Source organism: Quercus robur, chromosome 8 (assembly GCF_932294415.1).
Source record: "Quercus robur chromosome 8, dhQueRobu3.1, whole genome shotgun sequence".
Classification (NCBI taxonomy): Eukaryota; Viridiplantae; Streptophyta; class Magnoliopsida; order Fagales; family Fagaceae; genus Quercus; species Quercus robur.
This window is the reverse complement of record NC_065541.1, coordinates 33851244-33872825: the sequence shown is the minus strand read 5'-3', so window position 1 is coordinate 33872825 and position 21582 is coordinate 33851244. Positions and strand designations below refer to the sequence as shown.

The 21582-nt window shown below is 36.5% G+C and overlaps 2 protein-coding genes across 2 annotated transcripts; both read left to right on the top strand.

Annotated features, from left to right (window-relative positions):
• Window positions 1-950: 950 nt before the first annotated feature.
• On the top strand, window positions 951-5762 carry LOC126695284 (uncharacterized). Its single transcript, XM_050391968.1, has 2 exons — window positions 951-1890; window positions 5532-5762. Exons 1-2 carry the CDS (start codon window positions 970-972, stop codon window positions 5577-5579), a joined length of 969 nt encoding a protein of 322 aa, XP_050247925.1. The 5' UTR covers window positions 951-969; the 3' UTR covers window positions 5580-5762.
• A 2405-nt stretch (window positions 5763-8167) lies between these two features.
• On the top strand, window positions 8168-17283 carry LOC126695283 (uncharacterized). Its single transcript, XM_050391967.1, has 10 exons — window positions 8168-8674; window positions 11337-11490; window positions 11675-11849; window positions 12683-12798; window positions 13177-13236; window positions 14832-14982; window positions 15260-15326; window positions 15971-16042; window positions 16142-16207; window positions 17002-17283. Exons 1-10 carry the CDS (start codon window positions 8504-8506, stop codon window positions 17134-17136), a joined length of 1167 nt encoding a protein of 388 aa, XP_050247924.1. The 5' UTR covers window positions 8168-8503; the 3' UTR covers window positions 17137-17283.
• The last annotated feature ends 4299 nt before the right edge of the window (window positions 17284-21582 follow it).

The following is a 21582-nucleotide window of genomic DNA, read 5'->3' as shown; positions in this document are numbered from 1 at the left end:
AACAGTTTATTGCTATTAGACAATGGGAACCGGAGTTTAAGGCTTCCACGACAACTCTTTCTTCAGTAGCAGTTTGGATTAGGCTACCAGAGTTGCCCATTGAATATTACGAGCCTAATGCACTCCTCAAGATCGGGAAAGCTCTTGGGCCGGTCCTGAGGATTGACTCTCATACAGCTAATGGGGAAAGGGGCAGGTTTGCTAGATTGTGTATCCAAGTCAACTTGGATAAACCGTTGGTTAGGAAACTTTATCTCGGTAAGCTTGAGCAGTGTGTGCTCTATGAAGGGATAAACACCCTCTGTTTCTCGTGTGGAAGGATTGGCCACAAGGTTGAATCTTGTCCGTACACCATAAGAGAGCAGCCCAAGGAGAAAAGTACGGATAGAAGTGGTGAAGAAACAGGGGAGCAAGTGGGAGACCAAGCTGGCATGCGAAGTGCTCATGAAGCAGAAGGGTTCAAGAAAAAGGAAGATGTGCAGCAGGAATATGGTGAATGGATGGTTGTTAACAGAAGGAAAGGGAATAATAGAGCTAGACCAGTGCAACGGGTCCAGACGGTGAGTCATACGGCGGATGTGCAGTTGACACAAACTTCCATAGCCACCACTGCCGAGCCTAGTGTAGCAAGCATGAGTAGAAGAGATGGGAAAAGGAAATCCCTGCACACGTAACTTGTCGTGCCACAGAGAGAGATGGCTACGTCGAATCATAGTCAGATAAAGAGTGGCAAGGGAGCAAAAAATAAGGGAGTAAACTCCAAAACCAACCAGAAGGCAACGAAATTAGTTGGTTTACAACCAAAAGAAGTGGGCCAGAGCAGCAAGAGTGGGCTTTTTGTGTTTGGGTCTAATGTAGAGCAAGGCCCGTTTTGCTTTGCTGGCTCTTTAAACCCAAAGGTGACCCATTTAGAGAGTAGCAGTCCAACGGGAAAGGAGTTTACAGCATCTGAACATTACAGCAGCGGTGATGGAAGGCAAGGAGAAGTGGGGGATTCTCTACAAAGGAAAGATCATACCGGTGAGCGACTCAACCATTCGGTGGATAAGGCAAGACCCAACAGAGGTGTGGGGCTGGTTCGAAACAGAGCTGATGGTGGCATGGAAGAACATTTTTCCTCTAACGGAGAGAAGCAAGCAGCTGGGTTACTTGCCTTTGAAGGACGAGGCGTGGATTACAACGCCGAACCCATGGTGGAGGTTTTTGACGGATCGGCCTCCAGTACCGAGCATTCCGATGACAAACTCAGGGCCATCAGCAACAAGATCCGTAATGCAGAACTCGGAAAAAATTCTATTGGAAGCAGAAGCGATGTTGACGGAGGCAGTGATTTCAGAAACGAAGAAATTGATCAACTTCCCGGTAGAATGCTTGTTGATGGGCAGCCTTCACAGGGTGAAAATGATCCAGTTTGCCGAACCCAGATTCAGCGGAACGGTTGTAGTCAAGGCAACACAAGGGGACTTGGGAATAATCATGCACTCAGTGACTCTAATCAAGGGGATTTGGGAGTCGAGGAAAGAGATGTTGGAGGTATGGAGATTGAGAAACACTGATGTTTCTTCTTCTCTGGCTCACGAGGATGTTGTCTCTACTCCTTCTAAAATGATGAACATACTGATTTGGAACTGTAGAGGTGCTATGAAACCTCAATTCAGGAAGACGGTCATGGATTTGGTGGAATGGCATGCTCCAATCCTTATGGTGATCACTGAAACCAGGATGAGTGGTGCTAGAGCAGATGAGATCATTGAATCTCTTCCTTTTGATGGGCATGCAGTGGCTGACACCATTGGATTTGCTGGAGGAATATGGTTGCTGTGGCGCTCAGACTTGGTGAATGTGGATGTTCTGGCAGCAACAGAGCAAGAGATCCACGCTTTGATACGGGTAAGGTCTCAAACTCTATGCTGGTTAATTAGTGCAATTTATGCCAGTCCTCGTTTTGAAGAAAGATGCATTGTTTGGAATAACCTTAGGATGTTAGCTAACATGCATGATTTACCTTGGGCACTTATGGGGGACTTTAATGAAGTGTTGTCTGAGGATGAGAAATATGGGGGGAATCCAATCTGCCAGAGAAGGGTTAGGGCCATTAAGGAATGTATGGATGATTGTAGGATGATGGACCTGGGGTTTTCAGGCCCAAAATATACTTGGACTAATAAGAGGGAATTGGGTAATTTGATACAGTGTAGACTTGATAGATGTTGGGTTAATCCGGGTTGGAAGGAATTATATCCAGAAGCTAATGTCACCCATTTAGCCAGGATTAATTCAGATCACTGTCCTTTTCTGCTTAGTCTGAATCCTTTTTTAGGGTCCACTGCTGACAGACCTTTTAGATTTCAGTCAATTTGGCTGAGCCACAGTGACTTCCCAACTGTTGTGAGGGATGCTTGGGCTGGTAGGGAAGAAAATTTGGCTGAGGCAATCTCTAGCTTCTCGACCAAAGCTCAAAAGTGGAACAGAGAAGTGTTTGGGAATGTTTTTGTTAGAAAAAAGAACATTTTGGCCAGGTTATTAGGTACCCAAAAAGCCTTAGCTACCTGTCCAAATGGTTTTTTGATTAATTTACAAGATCGTTTAACCGAAGAATATAACTCTATCAGCCAGCTTGAAGAGGAGTTGTGGGCATTGAAATCCATAACTAATTGGATTATTTTGGGGGAGAGGAATACTTCGTATTTTCATGTTTCCACGCTCCGCAGAAGAAGCAAGAATAAAATTACCAGTATACAAAATAATGAGGGCGAATGGTGTCACAATATTGAGGAAGTGAAGGAAATTTTTAATACAAGTTTTAAGAAACTGTATACATCCGAACAAGTGTTTTGTCCTATTGCCCCCCAGTGGAGATCGGATTGGTGTGCCAAGCTCAGCCATGAAGATGCTGTTAGTATGGAGAACATTCCCTCGGATGGGGAAATTTGGAATGCTCTCAAAACTATGAAGCCATACAAAGCTCCTGGTGTTGACGGGCTGCATGCGGGTTTTTTCCAGAGGTTCTGGTTAGTGGTGGGGGAATCGGTTAAAAAGGAAATAAAAGAAGTGTTTAGGAAGCAGAAAGTTCCAGAGTATCTTAACCAGACCTTAATTGTTTTGATTCCTAAACAATCTGGTCCAGAAACTGTTAATCAATATAGGCCCATAAGCCTTTGTAACACAATATACAAGGTTATTACAAAAATTATTGTTTTGAGGATTCGGCACTTGCTACCATCCTTGATCTCTCCAATGCAGACAGCTTTTATTGAAGGCAGAAGGGGTTCAGATAACGTCATAATTGCCCAAGAATTAATTTACTCTCTTAGGAAGAGGAAGGGGAGGACAGGGTTCATGGTTGTGAAGATTGATCTTGAAAAGGCCTATGATCGCCTAGAGTGGTCGTTCATTAAAATGGTGCTTGAACATTTTGGCTTTCCTGAGAATATGGTAAGGCTGATTTTGAGTTGTGTCTCCTCCACTACCACAGCGCTATTGTTCAATGGTAGCAAACTTGAGTCTTTCCAACCTTCAAGAGGATTAAGACAGGGAGATCCCATCTCTCCCTATCTTTTTCTGTTATGTATGGAGTTTCTTGGAGCCCAAATCACTGGTATGTGCGAGGATAGAAGGTGGGATAAGGTAAGGGCTTCTAGAAGTGGTCCGAGCTTTTCTCACGTTTTCTTCGCTGATGACTTGTTGCTGTTTGCCAAAGCAGATTATAAAAACTGCGAAGCTATCATTGAAGTCCTTGACAATTTTTGCAACTTGGCTGGGCAGAAAGTTAACTATACCAAATCTAAGGTTCTTTTTTCTCCTAATGTGTCTAGAGGAAGGGCGAGAGGCATTTGCAGGAGATTGGGTATTGCCGCAACCACCAACCTTGGTAATTACCTTGGTTTTCCCATTATTAACCAAGGTAGAGTGGGGAACGCCTTTAATTTTGTGGTTAATAAGATCCAAAGTAAGCTAGATGGTTGGAGGGCTAAATTATTATCAAGGGCTGGCAAGCTGGTTCTTATTAAATCCTCCGCGGCCCCTGTGGCAGAATATTTCATGCAATGCCATATGCTGCCTGTTAAAGTTTGCAACCAAATTGATAAGCTTCAAAGAGATTTTATTTGGGGTTCAACTGAGGAAAAGAGGAGGCTGCATCTGGTTAGGTGGGAGACTGTGACTCTTCCTAAAGATCTTGGAGGGCTAGGGCTGCATAATATGAGGAATAGGAACTGTGCTTTGTTAGCAAAGCTTTGCTGGAGATTAGCTTGTGAGCAGGAAGCTCCTTGGGCGAAGATGCTGGTGGCAAAATACCTCTCGCCCAGCAGATTAGGTGATGATGGTAATAAGCTTCCTTGCTCCTCTATTTGGGTAGCTTGCAAGAAGGGTGGACCAGTCTACGTCAAGGGGCTAAAATGGTTAGTGAGGAATGGGGAGAAAGTTAAGGTGTGGGGTGATTTTTGGCTTCCTATTGGTCCTTTGAAAAACATAATTGAAGGGCCTTTAAACCGGCATGATAATCTCGTTACGGTGAGGCAATGTTTTAATCAAAACCATGAATGGCAAGCTCAATGTCTTTCTTTTGAACTACCGGAACACATTCTCAGTGTCATCAAAGCTACTCCTCTGTCTTGCAGCCCGGAGGCGGAGGATTCACTTCATTGGGCCTTTTCCAAAAATGGTTTTTTCTCTTTGAAATCTGCATACTTGTTGGCAAGGGATTTAAATCCTTTGAACCTTGATACTATCACGGTGGATTGGGTGTGGAAAGCTGAAACTTATCCTAAGGTTCAGTTTTTTCTATGGCTGTGTCTTCAAAATAGCGTGCCTACCGGGGAAGTTTTGGGTTCAAGGGGTTTAAGTCTTGACCCCACCTGCAAAATCTGTCTTCAAAGCATGGAAACTATGGATCATCTCTTGAGGGGCTGTTGGTTTGCCCGTGACTTTTGGCAGCAAATTCAATTCCCGGTTTGTCTAAGGGATACTTTTAGTTTACCGGTTAGTAGATGGCTTGAAGTCAACTGCAAGGCAGAAATCAAACACAGTAGGTTGGGCATTCCTTGGAAGATTGTGTTCCCCATGGGAGTGTGGCAGCTTTGGTTGCATAGAAACACTTTTCTTTTCAAATCCGGCAAGGTGAACCGGTCTTGTTACAGTAAGAGTGCTAAGGATAGTGTAGAGTTTTTCTCTATAGGGCTGAATGCTAAATTGCCTAAAGCAAAATCTGTTGTGGCCGTGGGATGGGAGAAGCCTCCAGCGGGTTGGGTGAAACTTAATTCTGATGGGTCAGCCATTAGCAGCCTAAGACGTGCTGGTGGGGGAGGAGTGTTTAGAGACCATGAGGGGAAATGGTTAAAAGGTTATGCTAGGTCCCTTGGTAGCACTAATAGCTGTGTGGCTGAACTATGGGCTGTGAGGGATGGTCTTTTACTTGCTAAGGAAATGGGGCTGCACAATATCATTGTAGAGCTGGATGCATTAAGTGTTGTATTACTCTTAAAAAATAATACCAACAACTTGACTTTGGAACCTTTACTTAATGATTGCAGGAACCTTGTGAAGGAGTTCCCCAACATGCAGATAAAGCACATATATAGGGAGGCCAACTAATGTGCGGATGCAATGGCCAAAATGGGCGCAAACAATGTAAACTCTTTTGTTGTTTTTTTGAATACACCGCCTGTGGTGGAAAGAATCCTAGCTAATGATAAAGCTAGCTTGTGTTGTAACAAACTTGTTTGTTCCTAGTTTTTATGAAATTTCCTTATTGACCAAAAAAAAAATAAAAAGCCAAAAAAAATTGAGAGAGAATTGAAAATCGAGAGAAAGATAGGACGTTACATTTTATTTTAGGGATATTTTTAATAATTTTAGAAATATTAATACTAGTATTTTGGTAATTTTAAAGGTGCACATTTTCCTTTAATACTCTGCTCACATTGCCCTTAGCCCCTTACCGTTAAACAAAACAAGATGTGACTAGAACGAGGAGAGATAAATATTGTGGGTGAGTTAACTTAAACATCAACCGCTCCCCTACGCTAAGCTTTGTTGCCAATAATGAAAGCTAAAAATATTTATTCCAAATGTTGATAGTAGCTACAGTTTCTTTTCTAAGATTTGTAGCTTTTAAAAAAATTGGATATGGCTGCACAATACACTTCACTTTATTGTCAGTATTGAAAGCTAAAATTATTTATTCTTAGATTAATTAAATATTTCAAAAAAAAAATGTAAAATTTGTTTAAAGGATAATCATGACAAAAAATATATATGGTCAAAGTTTAGAGGTGGACTTAAACTTTAAACATCTCCATTGAAATATTAGAAAGTACCAGTTGGAATCAGAATCTGGTTGTTATTTGTGCGGTTGTTCAGGGGCGAAGAAGTACTTCGGTTCATTGTGTTTTCATTAGGAAGGTAGCAATTTAGACCCACTATGTTGAGCCATTCAATAAATCTTCATGTGGTTTTAAAAACTCATTTCAGAGTCAGCAGGATCCCAATTGAATCCAACTCATGCTCTTTAGCTACTTCTTTCAGAAGCTTTAGTAGTTTTTGTTGAGGTGCGAACCGATAGAAAATGTATTTTTTTTTTTTTTTAAGTAAAAGGGTTGGTTACGGGAAAGAGGCAAATACAAGAATAAATAATCAAAATTCTAACTTTTAGATCTTGAATTTTTTTTAACAGTGAATATCATGAGGTGGGTGGATAGTGATGGTATAACGGAGCTAACCTCAAGTAAATAAAGTAATACTTTTCGAATACAAGTATACAACATGAAAATATGAAATTGAGGTTAATTTTAGATGATAATCATTAACTATTCCTTTAAAAAAATAAGTAAATAAAATATAAAAGTTACAATGAGAAGTAAAGATGCATGGAACATTCTCAAAACCTAAAAAAAATTATATAAGTGTTACGATGCATTTTGCATTATGAAGCTCTTAACTAGTAAGGTCCCTAAAGCTCTTTAGTAGAAAAAACAACCTACTGACAAACTTCTAGTAGAACTTTTGAATTTGTTAGGGTGCTGCTAAATAGATTTTTAATGCCAATTTTAAAAAGTTTAATTTTTTAAGCTTTTAAGCTTTTATGTTTTACTCCAAAGCTCTTTTAATACTTATATATTAAACTGATTCTACAAGCTGAACAGGAAAACCTATTTTATACTTATCTCTTTTTCTTTTTCTTTTTTCTTTTAAAAAAATCTTTATCTTGTTGAATCTTTTCATACATTAAAATTAGGGGTGACAAATTTTACCAAAAACCTATTAACATACCCATGGACCAACTAATTTAAGTAAATTTTTACCTACTCAATTAAACATTTGGGTTAAATTCGTATATCCACTAGGTAATCTAGTAACCCACAAGATACCTACCCATCGAAAATCTAAAATTTAAATTTTAGATTTAAAAAAAAAAAAAAAAATCTAAACTTAACTAGTAACTAGTCACATGCCCCCTCTCTCCACCAAAAAAATCCAAACCCTAAGAGAAATCTCATTAATTTTCTTTCATTTTCTCAACTGCCGAACATATCCTAAGCCTCAAACCCTTAGAAATTTGTTGATTTTCTTTCTTTTTCTTCTCATTTTCCTAGCTGCCAAACTCATCCTAAGCCTATAAGCATAATTAACTCAGCTCAATTAGACTAATTAAGATTAACAAATTTAATTCATTAACTTTTCCAAAAAATTTTCAGTAACCAAACGAGGAGAGAGAGAGAGACCTTGAATTACTGAGGTCCTCAATGCTTAGAAGAGTGTAAGATTGATTGTTATGGAGAAGCTAGGCATTGACTAATTTGACCATTGGACCTTTTCCACTGCTAGAGCTCATCGGTGTCAACAAAGAGCTCATAAGAACCCTAACCACTCTTCAACACATTCTTATACCTCCTGAAAATCATTGTCGATTCCTCATCACCATGGAAGATATCTCCTCCAAAAAAAAAAAAAAACACAAATTCAAATCCAAAAAATCAAATCCCTTAGATATGAGCTTTGGCTATGGTCAAACGAAAAAGCCAAAAAAATCGAGAGAGAATTGAAAATCGAGAGAAAGATAGGATATTTTGGTAATTTTAAAGGTGCACATTTTCCTTTAGTAGACTCTGCTCACATTGCCCTTACCGTTAAACAAAACAAGATGTGATGTGAATTTTAGTACGACTTGAGTGTGCCGCTAGTATTACTTCGTCACAACCATTGGATTCTGGATTAGAGATCATCCAGATCATTCATGTACAAAAAAACAAAATAACAACAGTCTCTCTGACTCTCTCTCTCTCTCTCTCTCTCTCTATAGTCTTGCTCTGTCGTGTTCCACTGGGTCCCAACAGCCACACCTACTCGACCGTTGACGCGTCTCTCTCTCTCAAACGACCACAGATTCCAAGTCTTCCTTCTTTTCTCTCTTTCTAGAGTGTAAGAAAAATGAAGAAATCATAACCTCCGACGGTACGGAAAGCAAAGAGGAGGGAGGGCTTTTGGTTGGTGTGCGCGATCGAGAATGGCGGCCGAAAATGGAGATCACGTGGTGGAGCTGGTAGTACACGACACACCACCATCACCAGCACCACCACCACCATCGTCAGAGGTGGAGATAATCCCTCTCTTAAATCCGGTCCAGAAGCCTAAGATCAACATCTTCACCATCTCTTATCCCCGAACTAAAACCCGGGTATATAAAACTACTTTAACCCCTTTTTCTTTTTTTAAATTTCACTCTCTTTGTTTTTTATTCACAAACATCAATTTCGAATTCGAATCGTGTTGTCCAATTTAGTGCTGGAATTGGCTTTCATTTTAAATGCCGAATAGGCTTTAAAAAAAATGCCAGCTTCAGTCAGCGTAGTAATTGGATTGATTTATGAAAATGGAAAATGGAAAATTTAATGTGCAACTAATAGAGATTGAAAGGTTGAGCAGCTTGGGCCAAAACAAAGGTTATTCAAATGCAGATAGTCCCAAAATTTTATGGATCCTCAATAGCATAGTATGGTCAGCTACTACATTTATTCTTATTTGCAGTTCTATTCTATACGAAATCGTACCTAATTTACATGTTTTTTTTTTGTTTGTTTTGTTTACTTCTATTAATGTTTTTCCTGTCTTTTTCCCCCCAAAACTTGAATCAACTCCTTTTTTGTTACTAGGCACTAATCACTTTTCTTTGAACATTACCAAACCATCTCAAGTGATTCTCACTCGACTTTTCGTTAATAGGGCACCCTCATCTTTAAGCAAATTTCATCATTTCAAATCCTATTTATACTTGTACTTATCCATCTTTAACATTCTAATTTTGGAGAGAGATGCTTTGTGGAGAAAGGCGGGGGCTGGTGCTCTAATATAAGGAAGGGGTGGGATGGAGTGGATGAGTTGTGCTGGAAGCCCTCATCCCGGGGGTTTTTGAAGTTCAATCTTAGTATCCCTTCTTAGGGGTGTTCACCAAACCGCAAAAACCGCCCACAAAATATCATAACCGCACCGCACCACATAGTGCAGTGCAATTTGTGGTTTTATAATAAGAAAATTGCACAAACCATACCGCACCGCACCTCACTATATATTGATCTTTTTTAATATTAAATATATTATTAGTAGTTTAATAACCCTAGTTTTCAAAAAAAAGTTTAATAACTCTAGCAAGTGTTTATTAGGAAAGCCAACCAAAAAAAAAAAAAACTAACTCAATAGTTTAAAACTTGGCCCAAAACAAAAGGAAAAATCAGTTTTGGACTGGGCAAGAAAAGACCAAAATTTGAAAAATATACCGGCTTCAAATTGTATCTTATACGCCGGACCGTACATGTGATCGCAAAAATGAAGTGCGATGCTGTTATGATTTTGGCTAAACCGCATCACAAAGCGCGGTACTAAAAATGACCCAAAACCGCACCGCGAACACCTCTACCCCTTCTCATATGTCTTTTCCTTGGAAGACTGTGTGGAAACCAAAAGTGCCAACAAAGTTTCTTCCATTGGATTGAATTGTAACTAATGATAATTTACGCAAGTGTCAGCTTGTTGTTATTGATTGGTGTTGTATGTGTAAGAGGGCTTGGGAGACCTATAATTACTTACTTTTACATTGCCATGTAGCCAAGAGTTGTGGAGCATGGTGTTTACACTTTTTGGGGTTTGTTGAGTTATGCCCAGCGGGGGTTCATAGAGCTTCTAGCTAGTTGGACGGGCAAGTTTAGTAGGCATAGAAATGGGGTGATTTGGAATATGATCCCTCATTGCTTAATTTGGAGCATTTGGTGGGAGAGGAATACTTGGATCTTTGAAGGAACAGGAAGATCAAATCACGAGCTAAAGCTTTTTTCCTTCTAGAATTTCTTTTTTGATAGGTAATAATAGTATTATTAAACAAATTGTAAAACAGAAGAAAGAAAATACAAGGTTTTCATGATGGTGAACACAAGGAAATGCAACAAAAAAACAAACAACATCAAACAACAAGAAACAACTTAAAGTGCAATACTAATAGAAGAAATAAACTCCAAGATAGTGGAACAATCCGAGAAGCCCCAACACCTAGACCAATCAAATAAAGTCTTCTAGCATAGAGCTTGTAGTTGAACCAAGGATTTCACGATATCCTCAAAAGAGCGCCGATTTCTTTCCGTCCAAACAATCCACATCAAACAGCCAAGAAAAATATTCCATATGTCTGAATTAAATTTTCCCAGCCAATAGCTCCAACAATACACCAAGCTTTCCACAGAGATTGGCATGACCCATTGGGGCCCAAAGATCTAGAATTTGCTTGGGTGGACAAATGCGTCTGGTGTTTTCAATTTCACTTCTTTGCCTGATTTGCTTGATAGTTGTACTTTCTATGCATCTTAGTTTTGTTGTTTTTATGTTTTCCTCAGTACACTTCCTGTGTGCATTGGTTCTTTGTATTTGAGATTTCCTTTCAATGAAGTATTATTCTTTAAAATAAAAAATAAAAATAAAAATAAAAATCTAAATTTAGCTACACTCTTCTGGTCATCTGTGGTTTCTTTTCCTGCTTTGACTTAGTTCATAGCCAAGAAATCCAGAATGCTACAATAAGTTTTGATTTAATATGTTTCACTGCTATGGAGTTTCTGCTATTAGAGTGAAATATTATAAGCTTAGCGCCAGTCCTTGATAGTGTGCTTAGTCATTTACTTGCTAATACAATATGGAGGATAAGATAAACTGTAGGTTGGCTTCCGTTGGATCTTTTTTTTTCATTTCTATTATTTTCTCTAGTGGTCTGGTCTCTCTTTTCATTTCAATTTGATTCATTAAAAGTTAGGAAATGTTGGGGAAATTAATATGGTTGCTCTGTTAAAAATTTGCAGGAGCAGGTGACAAGATTACCGGAATCAGAGACATCTCCAGTGACTCAATTTATTTTGTGGGTGTGGAGTGGGTCCAGGTACTCTGGTCTCTTGTGTACGGCCATCTCATCTATCATCTATTTTGTCATGGAAGTTCTTTCTGATGTTTTCTCTGGTCAGTAAAGCTCTTTCCTTATTTATAATTATACATAAGTCTCAAGGCATATGGTGCGTATTGCTCATAAGTATGCACTTTACCATCTATAAATTTTCATTTACATTTTCTGAACAGGATCTATTATTAGCAAAATTTGTTTGTTTGTCCACTGATTGATTTTATTCCAATTCTATATTGGCAGCCCAATCAATTCCTTTACTTGAGACAGCTTTTACTCGATGCACAATTGTAACAATATTGTCATATTTTTGGTTGAGAAAGAGTGGGCATTCAATATTTGGACAGATGCATGTTAGAAAACTTTTGGTTTCAAGAGCCCTTATGGGATATCTTTCATTGATGAGTTATGTTTATTGGTAAGTGGACTTCCATTGACATCCTTTCTATTTGTATTTATAGCATGTTGCTATCATCATTTGTCAATGCTTGTAACACTTTCTGAATATTTACTCATTTCCTAGTGGGAATATCTATGCACTCCCTCTAAAGGTTGTGAGGCACTTAGCATGTGTCACATGATGCAAGTTTTCTTAAACAAGATGTTCCTACATAGGCATACTAGGTCAATTGTCTTGATCAAACAGTTGTTGCATCATGTGGTTTCAAACAGTAGCAGTTGCTATACTGTTCTGTATACGCTATATTGGCCTATTAACTCTTAGTCACCAATACATATTTAATTTATAACTTCGTATGGAGGGTTTTTTTTTTTCCCTATGCCAAAAAGTGTTTTTTGGGGGGGGGTGGGGGGGGTAGTACGTCGGGAGGTAACCCTGAGAAAGGTATGCCGTGCTGACCCTTTAGAGACAGGTAGAGCACTCAATTGAAATGTGAGTGTAGCATGATCTGAACCTGAGCATTGCTTGAGGAGAATGAGCACATTTTACCACTAACACACCCACCTACTGTGATAACTTTGTATGAACTTATTGAAACATAATTATGTTCAGAACACAAAGATAAAATGTAAGGTACCTAGAATAGAGTGCTTTCAATATAAATCCCTTTAATATCTAATATTAATGAATCTATCAACCTGAATTTCAAAATTTTTGGTAATGTTTTACATTTTTCTTTACCTCATATACTATGCTTAGAAAGCTTTGTCAATGGCTTGTAAGGATATCCTTATGAGTTGATTTAGTGATAACTGCTGTAATGACCAGGAGCTGGTTTATTTTCATTTCAGCATTCAAAGGTTACCTTTGTCTCAGGCTATTGTATTAAGCTTCACAACACAAATTATGGCATCAATTGCAGCCAGAATAATTTTAAATGAGAAGTTGAAAATCGCTGACATTGGAGGTATGCTAGTATGTAATATTTTTATAATTATTTTTTCTTAGTCCTTAAAAATAATATTATGAGATATGCAAATATGCCCCCATTTACATCTATTTATGGAACATAAAGCACTTTTTAATGTGTGGTGAACAAAATAGCACATGGCTCATCATGCTGAGGGTCCCAATTAGTTTGGGAAACAACTATACCCAAGAGTTAGGCAAGCCTGAGAAGTGGTAATGGAAGCCAATCTAGCTGCAAATGTTTTACATCATAGAAAATGAAACTATTTTCTTGAATTTTACATTGATTTCCAATCTCCCAGTTTTGGCATAGAAGTTGGACTACCTTCTGTTAGGCAAACAGTGTTTCCTATGTTAACTATCATACTTTTTCCAGGTCTTGCTTGCAGTTTCTTCGGTGTGCTCTTCATTTTCCGGCAGATACTTACTAATCAAGGTACAGAAGTGAGTTAAAGTAACCTTCTATATGCTATGTCAGATATGGATGCCTTGATAGGTTTTGGTAAAGAATTCAATCAAGATAAATTTATATTTCCTTATCTTTGTTGCTATTCCATGTCATGTGCCTGTATATACTGCCACTGTACTGATGCTATCTTTTCCTTTCTACATGAAAGCTAATCTTAAGCAATAGTCTCCCAAGTGTACCCAAGCTCTCTCTCTCTCTCTCTCTCTCTCTGAATATTATTTAGTGCGACTTCTGTGCATTATTCCCATTGTAGAGTTGAGAGTACCCTGCTGTGATATTGATTAACTTTTGTCTTGGACAAGTTTGAAAATACCTATTTTTATAAGGAAAAGATGTTTTATTCATGTGCTGATGATATATTGTAGTTATTTATGTGCTATGAAGCACGAACACAAATACAGGTACGGGTACGACACAGCGACATGGCAATTTTTTAAAAATTAGGACACGGGTATGGCGAGGATTCATATACTAATTAATTATTAAATATATTTTTATTTTTTATTTTTAAATATTGTTAAGCATTTATTTTTTTGTTAAACATATATAAATTTAAGAGCAATAAAGGATAATAAAGTGAATTCATGACTAATATATGATGTATCAAAAAAGAATACAAACCAAGAATAAGATCAAAAAAGAGTAAATAAGAGATAACTAGATAAGTGTTCAAGATTAAAACTAAAAAAATAAATAAAAGATAAGTATCCCTCCTTGTCTTGCAATTTTTCAAAAACAAAAAAGGACACTGTGCAAAAGTGTCCTAGGCATGTCCCGTGTTCAGCATGGGTACGACACCCCAAATGAAGTGTCCGTGCTTTCTAATTTATATATCAAAAAAAGGATGCATGAGTTATGTTTTCTCACGTGTTATTAAAAGCTTCTCTAAGGTTTTGAATTTTCCAACCTCATTAGTGAAGAACTCAAAAAAGTCAACCCCTTGTATTAATGTTCTTACAAGATATTTAATTAATCTTTCATATTCTTCTTTGTTTCAACATCATATTGGTTCATTTATGTTATTTTCTTTTTTGTTACTAGTTTAGTCTTTATTTGAATAACCTAAATCCTTTTTTCCACAATTTTCAATTTTTTATACAATAAATTATGGGAGTTTTTCACACCTTGTCTTCATTTCTATTATGCTATTGAATATTGCATTTATTTATCTGCACCCGCACAGGGGGTGGGGGGCGTGGTGGTTGGGATGGGGGTGTGTGTTTCTCAAACCACATCTTTGACAATGACTTCCCCCTTCCATTGTGTTGATTTTTGGCAAATTATGGGAAACTAGAACCTAGATTTATTTGCCAGATTCCTTGAAAGTGAGCAAGTTATTGATGGTAGGATGAATGGGCAACAATAGAGACTAGAGCAACACATATTCCCTTTTCTTTTGCTTTATTGTCTTTCCCTTGTGGGCTTTATTTGTGGCTTTTTTGGTGTTACAGGTTAAAAATCTCTCTAAACACATCACTACACGTGCTTATAATGAGACAGGGAGAGTTGCTTTCCTACAACTCTGCCTAGACTTGTGCGTTATTGATTGTGTACTTTTTCAGGAAGCTTAGTCAAAGCTGGGGAAGCAAACAATACATACCTTAGTGGAAGCCATCATATATATGTTGTCTTAGTTGGTTTATTTTCATCAATAACTGGTGGAATCAGCTATTGCCTCATAAGGGCTGGAGCAAAGGCATCTGATCAACCAGTGTAAGATTACATGACTTGCCTCATCTTTTATTGTCCACTATGATATAATCTTCTTTATTTCTTTCCCTTCAAACCACTAAAGCTTAAAGAAAGTTATACTATGCTATTGTGCCCCTCACTCTTAACATGGCTTTCCTTTTTACTAGTTAATACATCTTTTGGAAGCGAAATTGGTTATTACTAGATTCTGTAGTAATTAGTGCTGCCACACTATGATTTTAAGAAAGGAAGATATTATGTAAAGAGATTGCCTTAGTAAGTTGTTTGCTCTTTCCAGGGTTACAGTTTTCTCATTTGGCATACTGGCTAGCCCTGCTGCTGGAATATGTACATTTTCTTTTGAGGTAAGTCCATGACACAGTCAAAATCTAATGATACTTAGTGGCCATGAAACTCTGATTCACCTTACATGTAATGCTTTTGTTGTATAGGCATTTTGTTTTAACCACTCACGTCAGACGTAATGAAATGATGCGTTTCCAGTAGATATTGGCCAGGGATTTAGAATAGTATATTAAAACTTAACATTCATCATCATCATCTTAATTGCTTCAATTTGTAATCTACATTTTTCATTTTTAGGATATCTAGTTACTCATACACCAGTGGGTCTGGAACCCACAACTCATTTCATACGTGTCATTTGAGTTAAGAGTTATTTGCTTAAACTTGTAATTTAATTGCACTTTGTATTTTGAAATTCATAAATAATTGTCATTATTTCTTGTTAATCAGAATATTCTTCATGCAAAATAAAGAAGATAAAATGTTGTGCTCAGAATATCTTTCATATATCAATGTTGTGCACTTGTGCTTGATATTATTTATGCTTAATGATCAGAGGTTATACTATCAGTCCAAAGCCATTTGAAGTTTATGCTGTCTGAGAGTCCGAAGTTATAGTTGCATCCATACTGTGTATCCTTTTTATGATGAGTGTTATGTGTCTCTGGGTGTTTCTCAATTATTTATTTCTTGTATGATGCAGGATTTTGTGCTGCCCGATCTTCATTCATTCTTACTAATGCTTGTACTAGGTGTCCTGGCCTTTTTTGCAGAGGTGCTCTTCTATATTATTATGATGCAATAATGACATCAATAAGGATGGACTTTTTTTGATTTTCTGACCTTGCTTCTGAACATGTGTGCTTGGTTGCAGGTATTTTTAGCACGCGGACTTCAGCTTGAGAAAACCACCAAAGCTGCAAATGTCCAGTACATTTTGGTATTGTTCTCCCCCCCAGCATTTAGTAGCAATTTATACAGTGATCAACTTTTGCCTGCCTTAGTCTTTAGAAATTTAGATAGTGATAATCTGTGAGATGCTAGCAATTTGCAATTCCGATAAAATTATGTGAAGATTGATATTGTGAAACTTTTAGGAAATGATTGTAAAAGACACTTATCAAAAAAGAAAGGCTAAAGTGCAAACTACACCCCCTAAAGTGTGGGGGTCTTTAAATTTTACACTAAAGTTTCAGAATTTGGCTTTTATCTTCTAAAGTTATATTCCGTTTGCATGAGCAGCCCTCTTCTATCCATATTTTTCTGTTATGTACCACATAAACTTGCCACACATGTTTAGTTCGTCCAATAAAATGATATCACGTGGCATGTAAAAAATGACATGGCATAATAAAAATGATGTGGTGTTATTTTATTGGAAAAACTAAACACATGTGACAAGCTTATGTGGCACTTAACATAAAATATGAACGGAGGGACTGTTGATGCAAACTATATATAACTTTGAGGGGGTAAAATTCAAATTCTAAAACTTTAAGATATAAAATCTAGAGATCTCCAAACTTCAGGAGTATAGTTTGCACTTTAGCCAAAAAGAAATTATTGGAAAAACATAAAAAGAATAGTAATGAATTACTTTCCCTCTCCTCCCCGTCAATCTCCCTCCGTTCCAAAAAAAAAAATAAAAAATAAAAACAGTAAAAAATAAAAGGAATAAAAAATGAAGATCCCGTCATCTTGTTAATTACATTCATACCTGTATTGCTGTTTCAGGCTGCCCTGTCACAATTATGGAGCATCAGTTCATCAAGAATAGCTCCATCCTTTGGGCGACTTGTTGGATGTTTACTCATTTTGATTTCAGTGTGTTGCACAATGTATATTGGACCTGATAAAGAGATGGAATGAGAAATGCCGTATTCATCTCATTTGTTTTAAGGCATGCACCCTATTTGGTGCACCCATTCTTTGCTGTAATCAACTTAGCCAATCATACTAAACCAAAAAAAAAAAAAAAAAGTCAATCATATCCTACTTTATTAGTGTTTGTAGTTACTTTTGTATTTTCAGTTTCCTTGCAAGATAGCTTGCTACCCCAAAGTTTCACTGGTTTCAGCGTAAAAGGGTCTTGAACTCTTGTAATTATGGCATGTTAAAACCGAAATTCATGTTAAAATGAATAAATTTTCCCACTGCCCCTGAACCCTAAAACGCATGCTTCTGCTTGGTGCATGCTAGGTGTCAATCATTGAGCTCCTCCAGAACCTAATTTTCATTTTTTTTTTTTACATAATCGTCTTGACTGGTGGTATTTGAATTTAGACAAAATTTAGGTAAAGATATCAAGATAAAAAAATATCATGGTTCTTTCCTTAAATTGTATCTATATATCTATATACGTTTGACTTTTTATCGATTACTTTTTATTATGACACGTGAGTCATTAGATAAACTTCACTTGCACCGATCCATTACAAGTTGTGTCTAAATTAAAATCACAAGTCCAATATAAATTGAAAATAAGTCAGGATATGGTTTTTTTTTTTTTTTTAAGAAACTATTCCAGACAAAATCAATTTTATCATATCAAAATCCTTCATCTCTTGAGTGCTGACATGGTGTGTTGGTCCAAGCGGCCTCAAACTTGAAAGGTTTATAAGAAAAGCAGCTAGCTGGGATAGTGTCAACTGTCAAGTTAAAGAAGGCAGTGATATGATCTCTAAAACACCCAAGTGGAAGATGACAGTAATGAATTCAAACAACGAGCTTTCCCTCCTATCTTTACCCTCTCATGGACTTCACGTCTTCAATGGAAAATAGCATAGAAAGGGAAACGGCACAATGAAAAATATTAGCTAGCTAATTATACTTGGACCAAATGCCGTTCTAGCCTATTTGTACTGTCTTATTTTTAATTTCTCATTCCATTTATTGTGGTAACTAAGATCTCCAACTAAGACTACACTAATCCAAAACTTGGCAAAACTGGATCCGAACCTAAAGCCGGTAACCCAACCTGAGCCTAAAGGAAATACCTAACCTGAACAAGAAATTTTTTAACCTAAATAAAAATGGATTGACTCATGATCCAACTCATTTTCTAATTTTTTTTTTTTTTTTTTTATAAATCAAATCATATAAGCTAGCAAATCACTTCAAATGCTAAACCATGTAAAGGTAATATGATAGTATTAATCATCCAAAGGTAATGAATACGTTGAATCAAATAGTAGCCACCAAAAACTTTTCTTTCTAGTTTAATCGAGGGCAACAAGATTTAGAGAAATTGAGCTTACAATATAAATTTTGAGAGCATCAAGTAGCTTAGATTGAAACATCTATACATTCTTTGGTGTATTAAAAGGATCATAGTATTGGTCTAAACCCCAAAATTCTGCAATAAAACTCATAAGATCATTGCCATTGTCACTCTCATCTACTACAAGTGAACCAACATCTCTTTCATTGTCTACAAGTAGAATAAAGTCTGTATCTAAAAGGACGAGAGTGAAGGAATGCAACATTGTTGCCCCAGAATGCTGGGCACTTACTGTTCTATTAATTTTTTTTAATTTAATGATTTTTTTAATGTAAGAAATACTTAAAAAAAAAAAACAAAAAAACAAAACAAAACAAAACTACATGGTTTGGGGCACTGAATGGCAAATCACCAAACTTGTTATGGTAATGATATCATTAGTAACTTTGAATGGTGTAAATTTAAGAATTTATATATTATTATTTAGAGTATTTTGTTATTTTTTATATTTAATTTATTTTTTTCATTTTATTATTATTGTTGTTGTTGTTGCATGTGAAAAAATACAAATCGACCTGACTTGCCTTGACTAAATCCATAACTCGATCGATTTGACTTGCTTGCAACTCGTTTATGATAATCTATTTTCAATACGAGCTCAATTAAATCCAACCCAAATTGACCCATTCACAAGGTCTATCCAAAATCCGTAGTTGACATATTGATTTCTTCACTCATGATCACTAGAATTTGCCTTTACCACATTGTTGTTTCTTTACGATGACAAAAAGAGCACTCCTATAATCTATGTTAGGTGTTGCCTGCAACTGAATTCTCATAAGATTTACCAGTGTCCATTATGATTTTTCTTTGATTCAGCTCGTTTGGAGTCTTTGGAGTTGAAACAGCATTAATAGTTTAACTTCTTCTTCTTTTTTTTTTTTTTTTTTTTTAAGAAACAGCATTAATAGTTCAACCTGGTTTTGCTATCTTAACTCTTAAGCATTAAATTCAAAATTCAACAACACAAAAAGATACCTGACCTTAACTCTTCACTTGTTTAGGAACAAAATGAAGAATCCTGTAAGAGTTCCAATGAGCCTAGACTAGTTGCCGTGTTGGGGAAAGAGCTATAACCTGAAATGTCATTGTTAATTCATTAAGTAGAGACAGTGTGACAACTCGGAAAACATATATAGCCAGATGGTCTGCACACATCTGATGCCTTTATTCCATTAATAATTAATGCCAGTTTTTATGTCATATTTGCAGCTGTAGAATAAGCAAAATTACTCTCCATATTTGTGCTACCATAAACAAAGGAAAGCACCGTCAAGTGACACGTGTGATTCTGGAGACGAGAGTATGGGTTGCTACATAGTACAATGCGTGCTCTACTTTGTGCTGTTACTTCTTTAATACAGTGGCATTTATTCCCAATGAATGGAACATTTGCTGCAAATAAAATAAAATAGTATCATCATGGGCTATTTATTAGAGCCTTTTTTTTTAATTTAATTTAATTTTATGGGGAGCTATTTAGAGATTCTAGCCCTAAAGTCTAAGGATGAGACTTAATTACATAATTGTCACTGCCAGTATTAAGGGGTATTTTGGTAATAGAAGCTAAAGAACAGGATTTTTTTTTTTTTTTGATAAGAAGAACAGGGTATTTTAGTTGTTTTTTTTTTTTAGGGTAGGGTAGTGTAGCGTGAGTGAGTGACATTGGTAAATGTTTGGGAACTTGGGATTCAGCCAAAGGCGAAGAAAAAGACATAATTGGTTTGGAGGACATATGCATTGAAAAGCGGTTGTTTGGAATTGGAAGCACTAAAGTTATTCCAAATAATTATTTGTCAGGTAAAGACTTGTTTATTCCCAATTCCTTATTTTATCTCAAAGTATGGGAAGGTCCGCAAAGAGTGCTGACGTGGTATTTCTTCACCTTCTAAATAATAAAATACTGTTATTTATGTAAATGTGATATTATCTGGTAATTTTTATTTTTTATTTTTTCTGTTGATTAAGAAACTCACACATATATTTATATAAATGGCATCATCTCATTGGTCAGGAGGACTATATCAACAGTCCTCCCGTTATAAATAATAATTTCTCCTGAACCCGATAGGCTAAGACTAATATTTTTTTTTTGATAACCAGGGAATTGCATTAATGGCCTGTTTGGAAGTTTAGAGAGGGATGAGAGTAGAGGGGAATGGTTCCCCTTCACCTTATTTGGATGTTTTTAAAATTAGTAAGGGGGAAGGGCGGGAAGGGAGTAATTAGTCATTCCCCTTATTTGGATGTTTTAAAAATTAGGATGGAGAGGAGATGAAATAATTAAAATAGACAAATTTACCCCTATTTGAAAATTGACTTGCAACATTGGTCTATTATTAATTTAGAAATGGTAAATTGGGAAATTTATCTAGTCAATAATTTATCTACTTTACTCTCCCTCCAAATCTCTCCAATTTGGGAGAATTAAAAATGAGGAGTTAGAGGTGGTTGAAACCCCTCCAAACTCCTCCCCCTCATTCTTTAAAAAACTTCCAAACAATGTAATTGAATTACTCTCCCTTCCTCTACTCTCCCTCCTTTTTTAAACTTCCAAACATGCCATAAAAGAAACTAAAGGGGAACAACATATTCAGGACAGAGCCTGTTATAATACATGGATTCATAAGTTTCTTTAGAATTATCCTTTTATCAAATCTACCTCCTCCTTTTTGGATTTGACCTGAATTTGCATTTGGACGCCCAAGGTATTTTTATTCGGTAGATGTAGAGCTTCTACTTTGTTAGATTTTATCATTTTATACTCTCCTCTCATTCTTTAATCAATCACATTTAATAAATAAAAAATGGCATTATCTTTTTGTGAAAGTTTAATGTAATGGAGTTTTCGTCGGCGAACTTTTCTCCCCACTTTCTCATGTCCAATGAATTCATCCAGTTAATTCAATGAAACTCTCAACTCTAGCAACCCTCACCTTCTTTTTTTCATTTTTATTTTTATTTTATAGCTCACTTTATAGAAGTTTTGAATCTACAAATCTATTGTTAAAAAGCATCATACGATGATTTAGATT